Below are 11463 nucleotides of genomic sequence, written 5' to 3'. Positions count from 1 at the left end.
ACCTCTAATAAAACTGAATAACACTAATATAAAATAACAACTCCCACTCAAATAATAAAATCATATCAAATGATAGTCCACAATCATTGTGCAAAAAAAAAATAAAATCTTAATATTATTTTAATTATATTAGTCACAGTATTTGGAGCACTGAAAAAAGAATGGAATCTACAACATAGAAAACGATTACATATACTGGTCTAGCAATCAGAAGAAGAAACTAGAACATTATCTCCTCTAAACGTCTCTGAAAATGAGCCAAACGATTTTGTAGTTGTAGAATGCCAGCAGCCTTCTGGGACAGGATTGTATTTAATCTAGATATATAATCATCCAACTGATTTCCTGGTTGATCTGCCTCAACCAACAGGTTCATCTCCTACAAATATGAAAGAAGTATGTCAAAATCATGGATCTGCAGGCCATAGGAGTCGACAAATTGAACCTTCATTAATGAATAAATATCTGAAGATAAGCCAAAAGAGTCAAAAGATTGAACCTTTAGTAGTATCTGCACCTCATTCACTTCCAGAAAGATCAATGAAGGAGAGCTTGCCAACAACTCTCGGAGGCTTAGATTCACTGCCATCAGCTGACCTTTTAATAGCAAGCTGAAGAATGGCATGTGAACGTGATGATTCCTCATTTGCACCGGTTGTGCCTGCACTTCTTGTAGCATTTCCCTTCTCTATGAGCTCCTGGATTGTCTCCACATCTGACACTTTGCACTGTTGCAAACCAACAATGCAAACTTGCTGTTTACCATCCTCTCTCATGCAAAGTTTCCTGCATAAGTAGAGAGAAATTAAAAGACAACAAATGGTAATTCCAAAGCAGGATATGATAACAGCACCTACTTCCTATCGCTGAGGAGATCAAAATGTTTTCCTCCATATATATATCTCAAAGAAGCTGAAAAACAACTGAAAGCCCTGGTTCCAGTAAGTATGGTGCATCAGCTTCAAGATATCTCAAGAGGCCTTAAGGGGCAATGGCTTCATAGTGTAAGTTTTTCCGCTTCCTGAACAAGTAAACAAACAGTGAATGAAAGCTTATTATAATGGTAACTTGAAAAAAAGAAGAAACAAATATCTGATGGTAGAAACCACCAAATATTGGAAAGAAATTCATTGGTGGTCCACCAATCATCTCATTCTCAAGCGCATGAATAGTGACATGATCATAGACTTCCTTGGAAGCCCAGAACTATAAGATTTTTTGCAATCGTGATTGATTTTCCTCCTTGTTTTGAGGGTTGTGGTAAATCCTGGCAAGCATGGAACCTAAAACAAGCTTAAATGCAAGTGCCTCGTTATCAAGCTCATGAGGGTTGATCCTACGCTGCAAGCTGCATATTTCAAGAATGACCCAAAGATAAGCATATGTAGCATCAATGCACACATTGATAGCCAAAAGATTAAACAATTAAGAAGCATTCAAGAAAGAAATAATTTCCTGAGTTCGCATCACAATAGCTCGATTTTAATTCCCCTTACTATATCATCAAAATCGAAGAACATTGCTAACTTGCCAAAATATAATTACCAGGATAGATCAATACCACATATTCATTAAAACACCAGTGTAATATCATTGTATCAAGTTGAACAAACTTAAAAAGAAATTTCTATCTGGGAGGAAAATCAAATTTTATTATTATTTTTTATATGACAAATTTGGAAGGACACATAATAATGTACTCGAGTAGCCAGTGGACACCACGAGATATGAAGCAGTGGAAGCATTTAAGAGGCAGAAAATATCAGTGAATAAGAATCCTGCAATAGATGTAATAAAGAAGAATAAAATAAAGCAATAGGTATTATGTGTATAGAAAATCCATGAGAAAAATCACCAACAAACAGTCTGCTTCAGAGAATTTTCAGAGATCTTCAACTATCCAAGTCAAATACAGAAGGATAGAAGTAGAGCTCAATTACATGTATTATGCATAGGTTACATAAAAACAAGATTTTGAGCAAATAAATAATTATATTATTTAAGTGCAATCATTGTTGATATCAAGCCTATCCTTTCTTGAGGAAATATATATATATATATATATATATATATATTTGGGGTGATTGACTGAATTGAATTACAACTTATTCAACATTGAGGCATAGATCTTAGCTTTATTTAGATATAGAGAGTACAGTCTACATTGAGGCATAGATCGAATGCAAGTCCTCTATTATTGCTGATTTGTTGGAGATTCAGACAAGTGCTTTGCATAAAGTTCAAGGACTATAGTTGTTTTTCTAGTGACTAAAGAGCTGAGACTAACTTGGATGACATTTAATTCTCGAGTAATTTTGTCTGGTTTTGTGCCTTGGAGGAATTGACAATTTAAGGGCACCCAAGGAGAGGATAAATGAATGTTAGTTGTTACTCTCAAATGTGTCTCTATTTGCATAACTTTGTTGATGTTTTGCTGCAGTTAGTGTTTTCTAACTCTACGAATGTTTATTAAATTGAAGACAACTGTTAGAAGGTTGGTCTTGCTTTCATGGCACAGAAGGAAGAAAACAGTTGCTGATAAAATGAGCATATTTGAAATCTAAAGACTCAGATGAATTATGGACATGCCAAAAAGACAAGAATAAGAAATGAATGTGTTTCTAACGAGAAATGTATTATTAATTCATTACAAGAAACATGGAGGGAAAAGTGAATGAAGTAGCAGCTGCAGGACACACTTTCCAAACACCATCAACAACAACCTAAAAAGAAGTAAAAAAGTTCACAGTTACATTGGAATATCACATAAAAAACTGACAACATGCAGTTCGAAAGTGAGTCCTTAACTCATTGCTGAACATAAATGAATTATTTATACACCTGTGCTGATAACAACCATTTCCTTGGGTCATGGAACCCCTTACAAACCCAGTCTGTACTAATGATGAGGCCATACACCTACAAGAATGAACAGAAGTTATGCCAATGCAGAATTCAAATGTGAGAATCTGAAAAAAGTTCCATAAGCATATCTCACCTTGAGCTATGTCCTCTCACCTCACCCAACATTCTGTCAGGTGCTCGCGCACTGTTCATGTCTGTGCATGATTGCATGATCCATTAGAATAAGCTACATAATAAGTGCAATAGTCAGCTAATGACGACTGCCCACCTGCGAAGCTAAACTGGTTCGTAGAAGATCAAATGGATATGATCCAACCGTTGCTGCACATCCCGCTAATGCTCCACTGATATAAGAAAGATACGGACTTAAATGAATGTAATCCTCTGCATCACAAAAAACAGCAACCAGGATATGGCATGTAAGAGACCAATACTAGAAAGATCAAGCCTAATAATGTGCATATGCCTAGTGTTAACTGAAGTTTTGACATTTAACATTGCACAATCAAACAGCTTATATCAGAATTTATAAGATTAGTACCACAAACAAACACAGACAATCCCCTTTGCCATGCTTCTACGATAATAAAATAGAAGCACGATGTTTAACAAACCTGTCTTGGAAGAACCAGCTGCAAATGTCTTCAATTTGTGCAACACAGTAAATTGTATGGCAGTATATGGCATAACCATGAGGAGTGTTGGGACATTGCCACGCCAAAAACCCTGTAATGAGCCATCAACATGAATAAAATGTGGCAAAAATACAAGGCATTGCCAAAATACACCAAATCTGATTTTCTTATAAAAGACAGCCCAGCCAAACTTGCAAAGATACTATTGTCCACTAGAGAGCAGAATTGAAATCAATAGAGGATAAACCTAAAACAGCCTTCTTAAAGCTTTATATCTTCTCAGTGGAATATGCTATTTTCCTATATTGGCTAATACAAGTATTAATACCCAAAAACAATTCTCTTCACGCAGAGACCGAAAGAAAACCAACAATATATATATATATATTGTTGTCAAAAATATAAGATACAAAATTGTAGTTTTATCAAAAGTACAGCACAAGCCCTATTGTTCTACACCTATGCAGATGTAACTCAAAAGCTAGTTATTGGGTTCAGTTTAATCTAAAATTAATATCACGAATATCATCCTTCAGCAATTGGAGATGGAAAATTAACCAACCTAAACCTAGCATCACAGCCTTATGTGTAGTGCTAACAGAAAACATTATTACCAGTCTACAAATGAAGGTTAAATAACCGTAATCCTTCCTCTCTAAAGATGTCCTTAGTTGCACAGTAACTGTAACATTTACCTATAGGCAGCAGTTTCATTTGTGCCCAAACAAATCCCTTTGGCTGAGTATGCTTTTAAATTTTATAAAATATATAATATTAAAAAAAACTATATTTTACATGGTCAAACACAAAACCTTCTTTTTAGTCCAGGTAATCCAAACACCACATAAAAAAAAACTGCTGTCAGCTCCTCAAAAATGGATGGGAACATTGTTCAGTAGGAGGCCACAACTAAATATTTGAAGCATTGTCTAGTTGAGAAAAAAATATAGAATATGAAAATCGGATGCATATTACAATATATTGTATTGTAAAAGAAAATATGACATTACGTTTAATGGTAATTAGGCTAAGAATATAATAGCAAACTCTAATTATCATATCATGAAAGCTAACAGAGCAATCGACAAAATAGTTACTCTGTCATAATGAATGAACCAACCATTCTCCAATCAAATCTCAGTCTTCCACAAGTGACATCAAACCACATCAAAGAATAACCCATAATGCCCAAGTCACAATAGTGCAACCATACCGCTGTGCCAAGTCCTGTCCTACTCTTAAATATGTTCAGAACAACCCAATTTTAATTTGGTTGAGAAAGTTGTCTAGATTTTTTTCCTTTACACTACAGGAAATAAGGTGACTTGTATCCTTAAAAATGGAAGGAGCAAGCTGCTTTTAGAGTAGAAATGCCTCATAAAATTGAGGCCTCAAGAACATTACCAGCAGCATTCATGAGAGGTTCCTCACCGCTAAATTTGGCATGCTAATTGCATAATTATAGATGAAGTCTGAGGTATTTTCTGCCCCAATATCTGCACCTAACAAGATAACCAAATAACAGTAAGCATAAAATATGAAGCTCAAGAGAAAATGAGCACTCGATCTTTGCTATATTTATAAATCATAAAAATGAAAGAATCATGGACATACCACAGCTTTTTAATTCCAAAATAAATTTCTTCACAAAAGACTCCAATAAAAGCCTCCCCAAGGATATGAAAATATTTGGTAGATGACCTAGAGAAATAATCTTTATGTCAATGATCTGTAGTAGCAGCAAAAGCTCATTCTTCCGGTCACTTTCACACAAGGCCAGCAAATCCTGATTAAACTGGTAGTTTCTTGTTTGCAATTTCAATAACCAAATCGAGAGAGATGGGAAGGAAAAGCATGAGAGAGAGAGAGAGACAGAAATCAATACCTAGCTGGTGCAGATGGTGGTGGCGGCGCAGATGGTGGTCGCGGTGGAGCCTCGAAATCGAGAGAGAGAACTTCAAAATCGAAATCGCTCTGAGATTAAATCTCTGAGACCGATCTGAATCTCTAAATCTCAAAGATGAATCTCTGAGAAATCAAGCATAGTCTCTTTCTTCGCAATCTCCCAGTCCCTGCCCCCCCTCTTCTCTCATAAAACTATGATTACCGGCTAGATCTAGAGAGAGAAAGACGGTGAAGCTTCGAAATCGAGAGAGATATCTTCAAAATCGAAATCACTCTGAGATGAAATCGAAATCGCTCTGAATCTCAAAATGAACCTGCATGAATCTGAATCTCAAAGAAAATCGCTCTCGAGGGTTTAGAAGCAATTGGGGGTGAGCAAGAGAGAGGCGAGATTTGAAGGCGTGAGAATGAGAGGGTTGAGAGAAAAACAGAGAGAGATGTGTGCGTATAACATCTCAGATTCAAAATAAGGGTTTCAACAAAAAGGGAGAGAGGAGGTGCCTGAGGCTAACAGATTTGGAGGCGTTTAAAAGCGACTCCTATTATAAAACGGTGTCGTATTGTTTCAAAGAATAGGTGGCGTTTATTAAACGCCGTTAAATATTAATAAAAGTGACGTTTAAAAAAACGTCGTTAAAAAAACGCCACCATATCCCATTTTTCCTGTAGTGTGCCTTTTAATCAATTGTTACTAACTCATCATAAACCGTTTTAGAATAGGTATTGATATTAGTGATGCAATTATATGTCCATGAAAATTGATACCGAAAGTCCAATATCTCCATATATATCGACTGATATTTAAAGAAACAGATTAGAGATATACCTTTTTTTTTTTTTTTGGTTCAAAGAGATATACCATTTTCTACCATCTATTTCAACTCTTCCCCACCACTTCTTCAAACCAGCATCTTTCATCACTCTTTGCCCTCCAAAACCCAACTACAAATTATCATTTCATACACTTGTTCCCTACTTTCTCACTCTTGATTCAGCCCCAACACAAACCCCAACAAAGCTGCGCCCCCAAAACTATGGAACAATAACCATCTATCAATACCCACTTGTCTACTTCAACAACATTTTCTGATCTATCAATAAACCCTTCTTCAAGTTCCCAAAAAATGACTTTGGCAATACCCAACCACATCAAAACCCACTTCAAATCTAATATTCCTCTCCAAATCACCATAGCAAGGAACCCAACAATTCCTATTTGTTTGGCGCAACTAAGAAATTGGCGCAAATTAGCGGTAGTCCTTACATTTTACTTATTATATTGTTTTGGTTCCTACAGTTTCAATTGGCTTAATTTTGATCCTTAATTTTAAAAATTTTGTATCAATTTAGTCCAATTGATAATATCATTATTTATTTATTAATTTTTGCAAAAAATTATCACAAAATTAATTAAGATTTTTTTTTCTTTTTGTTGATCACAAAAACTTCAATTACAAGGAATTGAAATCAAGGCACCCAACAAGAGCCAAAAGAGGCTAGGAAAACCAATCCAATTGCAACATATCGTGTAGGCAGGTACAAGCGGTTCAATGGGCAGCCCCATTAGCTACTCTAGGACACCACTTAAAAGGACAACCCCCCTCTACACATCACTTACGCTATGTTTGGTTGGGAGATTTGGAAAGAAATTTGAAAAAAAAGAAAAGAAAAAGAAAATGTGTGTAAAACTATGTGATATAGAGGTATATTTTATTCACATTTCACCTACATTTTCTCTTTTTCTTTCCAAATCCCTTCCCAAATTTCCCAACCAAACACAACGTTAATTGATTGAGGTTAACTCATTAAGCTTAGTAAGTTTATAATGTTGTCATTAAAAATATGGCACACGATATTTATGTGCGTATTATCTATAAAAAGATGCTAAGTGTTGTAATCAATAGAACCAAATTGAGATAAAATCATAAATTTATGGTCAAAATCAAGTCAATTGAAATTACAGGGACCGAAATGATATAAAGACCAAAGTAGGGACTATCGTTGTAATTTGTCATTATTATTATTATTATTATTATTTATTTTTTGGGTGCTCAACACTACATAGGATGTGGACTCAAAAATTAGGGATGGAATTCCATAGTCATACATCATAGTCATGTAAAGTAATTTAAGATAGTGTAAATTACACTTTGCCCTCTTTATTGTTTCTCACTTTGGATCTTAAAATTTATTTATTTTTACCTTGACCCTTCATTATGTTTCAAGTTTTTTCCAATTTACCATTTCTGTTAAAAATTAGACAGAAAAGACATATTGACAATGACGTGACATAAAAATATTATACTATATAACTCATAGCTCTGGCACAAACTCCAATCCCAATATTATAATATATTTTTTTATGTTATGTAACCATTATCGTGGCGTTTTTTGTCTAATTTTAAACAGAAATGAGCTTTTAGAGTAAATTAGGAAAAAATTTTGAAACATGAAGGGTCAAATTTAAAAAATTCAAACTTTAAGGGTCAAAGTAAAAAAATGATCAAACATGAAGGGAGCAAACTGTATACAAAATCATGCATATATAGATTTATATTTTAAAAAATAATTTATAATTTGAATTCAACTTTTATATAATAGAGCTTGTACGTTTTAATTTTTGAGCTTGTACCTCAAAGATTAGTCATGGAAAATTAGTTTATTTTTTTAATTTGCATATGGAACACTGGTATGTATTGTAGCATTACCCACCTGAGTACTTTTCTGTGTATGAAGTCTGTATCAAGGTAATGCCGTGTAACATATAGCATTGCTCATTGGCCTAAGCCCTTTTCTAGGAAACAATCCTGTAACATGATTGTATTTACTTGAAAATCAATGACAGCTTCATTTGTTCTCTCCTCAAGCCTAGCACTGTTGTCTTCATAGTTCATATCACAGTTCATTCAAGAAGGCCAGTCAGTCATGTTTCCATTTCCAAAAACAATGAAAATGCTTTTGCTTTATTCATTCTTTTCTGCTCTTCATCATTTTGTTCATGCCATTGCCCCTCCCTATGAACTTTGCTCAAACACAACTATTTCTACAACGAATAGTATATTTGATTATAATCTCGAAAAGCTTCTTAATTCTCTGTCCTCAAATGCCTCTGTCTCCAAGTTCTACACCACCAAGATGGGAAATGACGAAGACAGACTTTTCGGTCTCTTTCTCTGCTACAACTTCATTGCAACACAGCACTGTGAGAACTGCATAGCAAATGCAATACATGACATCAAAAATCGTTGCAAAAACAGAAACGAAGTGGTTGTGTGGGAGGAAAATTGCCAGTTGCGCTACGCCAATGAATCGTGCTTTAGCACCTTGGACGTGACTGGAAACATTCCACAATACAACTCAGAAAATGTTTCAGATGATGAACTAGGCCGGTTCATTTCTGTCGTGAACGACACGTTGCATAAGCTTAGCAGGCTGGCAGCATTCAATGCTTCATATGGTATGCATGCCACTGAAGCGGTGAAGTTCACAGACACTAAAACAATATACGCTCTCGTGCAGTGCACTACAGACTTGTCTCCAGGTGACTGTAACACATGCCTTGATACAGCAATAGCAAACACTTCAACTTGCTGCTCTAAGTCTGGTGGCGCTAGACTTTTTAGCCCTAGTTGCTTCTTAAAGTATGAGTTCTATGCGTTTTATGAGGATGCGAGTAAAAGTTCAACAGAAAATCAGAGGATATTTGCAAGTCAGTGTTAACAAATTCTCTATCAATATTCGAATTTGATGTACAAATAGTAAGCTGCAAATTTAGTAATTTTTTTCTTCTTGATTTTCAAAAGAAAGCAGCAGGTATTGGATGATTGTTGGCCTTGCAATTGGATCAGCAATTCCAATTGTAGCACTTGTGGGATTTTGTGTCTACTGTCTTGCTATAAGGAATCAAACGAAGACAAGTAATGATGCTATCTAGTTAAAGATTCTTTTTGTCCCTTCACTAACAATTGTATCTTTTTCTTTCATAGCTCTAGAATTAAACCTGTTACTTTTTTATTATTATTATTATTATTATTTTTTTTCCAATTTTAGAGGAAAGGAAAGTTTCTGGCCAAGAAGTTCAATTACATGAAATTGGGGACCCCAATAAGATAGATGTACATCATCAGAATTTGCAGGCAAGGGACAACTTGAGTTCCCAGAATTTCCCGTTCATTGATTTGGTGACACCAAGTGCAGCTACAGATAACTTCTTGGCTTCAAATAAGCTTTGGACAATGGTCCTGTTTACAAGGTGATGACATTTTTTTTCTTTTTTCTTTTGTGCTTCTTTTCTTTTTTTCTTGGTTCCTAGTTTTAATTGCCTCATACATTTTTTTTTTTTTCCAGGGTCAATTACCTGATGGGAGGGAAGTTGCAGTGAAGAGGCTCTCAAGTTGTTCAGAGCAAGGTTTAGATGAATTCACCAATGAGGTTTTATTAATATTGAAACTTCAACACAAAAATCTTGTAAGACTTTTGGGGTTTTGCGTAAATGGAGAGGAAAAGCTGCTCATCTATGAATACATGCCCAATGGCAGCCTTGATGTCTTCCTATTTGGTTCGTATCCTTGTTTCTTTCTTGTTTTCTTTTTCCTTTTTTTTTTTTTTTCATTGTAGTTAATCAAAAGTTTATTTTCCTAATCTTTAATTTTTTTTTTTCTATTCTTTTATGGTTAGATCCTAGGAAGCATGCGCAAATGAATTGGAGTAGGCGTCTAAATATCGTCAATGAAATTGCAAGGGGAATGTTATATCTTCATGAGGATTCTCGGCTTAGAATCATTCATAGGGACCTAAAACCAGGCAATGTGTTACTAGATGGTGAATTGAACCCAAAGATCTCAGATTTTGGAATGGCAAGGATCTTCCAAGGAAGTGATGGTGCAACTAACACTGCTAAGATTGTTGGAACATAGTGAGTTCACCGTTTGTTTTTCCATCATTTTTTTTTTCAAAACTAATCTATGTCTAAAACAATTAAGTAGGTAGCTTCATCAATCACATGAGTTCACTTATTGAATATCTTTCCAATCCTTTCTCTTGTCGGATAGTGGTTATATGGCTCCAGAGTTTGCAATGGAAGGATTATACTCCATCAAGTCTGATGTTTTCAGTTTTGGTGTCCTTTTGATTGAGATCATAACTGGGAGGAGGAATGCTAATTTCCATCTCACTAAGTATGCTCCTAGCCTTATAGCATATGTCAGTTTATTCGGCTTGAGTTAGACTATACTTCTCAAAATTGATAGTCTTGTTGCAACTTTTGCTTGAATAAGTATATTTGGCTCAGTGATGCGACAGGTATGGCGATTATGGAATGAAGGGAAAGGGTTGGAATTGATTGATCCATTATTGATGGAGTCTTGTGATCTTATTGAGTTCTTAAGGAACATGCATATTGGTTTATTGTGTGTTCAAGAAGATGCATATGACAGGCTTACTATGTCAGCGGTTATAGTTATGCTAAAAAGTGAAGTTGTAACTCTTAGTCAACCCGAACGACCTGCCTTCTCTGTGGGGAGATTCACTGATCATTATGAACCAAATGATAAAGATTGTTCTGTGAATGAATCAACAATTTGTGATATTATGCCTTGGTGATCAATTATGCCAAGTTGAGTAATGGTTTCTGTTAGGATAAATTACCATTAGTCCCTACAATTTAAGTAAAGTATCACTTTAGTTTCTATGATTTCAATTTGAACAATTTAAACCCTATACTTTCAATTCTGTTGCAATGTTGTTCATTCTTCACTTATTGTTAAACTTTGAAACGAAAAAAGACATTTGCAAAACTAGAGGGATCAAAGTGAAATTTGTTTTGAATTTCACTATGGTCCCTCTAATTTTGCACATGAATTTTTTTTTTTTTTTCATTCAAAATGTTTACAACACATGACGGAAAGGTCATACTACAACAAAATTAAAAATATATGAATTAAATTGTTTAAATTAAAATTACGAAGACCAAAATAAAATTTTGATCAACCTAAAAGGGCTAGTATGTAATTTACCCTAATTAAGACCCTATGGAAGTTGTCATTACCAGTCTTTTTCT

The 11463-nt window shown here is 34.8% G+C and overlaps 1 protein-coding gene, 1 long non-coding RNA gene and 1 pseudogene across 3 annotated transcripts; 2 read left to right on the top strand and 1 right to left on the bottom strand.

The window, feature by feature from the left end:
- Positions 1-2978: 2978 nt before the first annotated feature.
- LOC145800014 (uncharacterized) lies at positions 2979-5279 on the bottom strand. The gene is made up of 3 exons (XR_014341364.1): positions 5115-5279; positions 4905-5002; positions 2979-3249 (listed from the first exon to the last, which is right to left on the bottom strand). It is a non-coding gene; the product is annotated as an uncharacterized LOC145800014 (long non-coding RNA).
- Positions 5280-8246: 2967 nt separating this feature from the next.
- Positions 8247-10646, top strand: LOC114296442 (cysteine-rich receptor-like protein kinase 10; annotated as a pseudogene). Its single transcript, XR_014341363.1, has 5 exons — positions 8247-9114; positions 9209-9322; positions 9456-9963; positions 10083-10320; positions 10457-10646. The product of XR_014341363.1 is annotated as a cysteine-rich receptor-like protein kinase 10 (transcript).
- A 51-nt stretch (positions 10647-10697) lies between these two features.
- LOC145788740 (cysteine-rich receptor-like protein kinase 10) lies at positions 10698-11006 on the top strand. The gene has a single exon (XM_082889602.1). The coding sequence runs from the start codon at positions 10698-10700 to the stop codon at positions 11004-11006; it is 309 nt and encodes a 102-aa protein (XP_082745728.1).
- Positions 11007-11463: the final 457 nt, after the last annotated feature.

This window comes from Camellia sinensis, chromosome 9 (assembly GCF_055761805.1).
Source record: "Camellia sinensis isolate YWXY chromosome 9, ASM5576180v1, whole genome shotgun sequence".
In the NCBI taxonomy this organism is placed as follows: Eukaryota; Viridiplantae; Streptophyta; class Magnoliopsida; order Ericales; family Theaceae; genus Camellia; species Camellia sinensis.
This window is presented reverse-complemented; position numbering and strand designations above follow the sequence as displayed.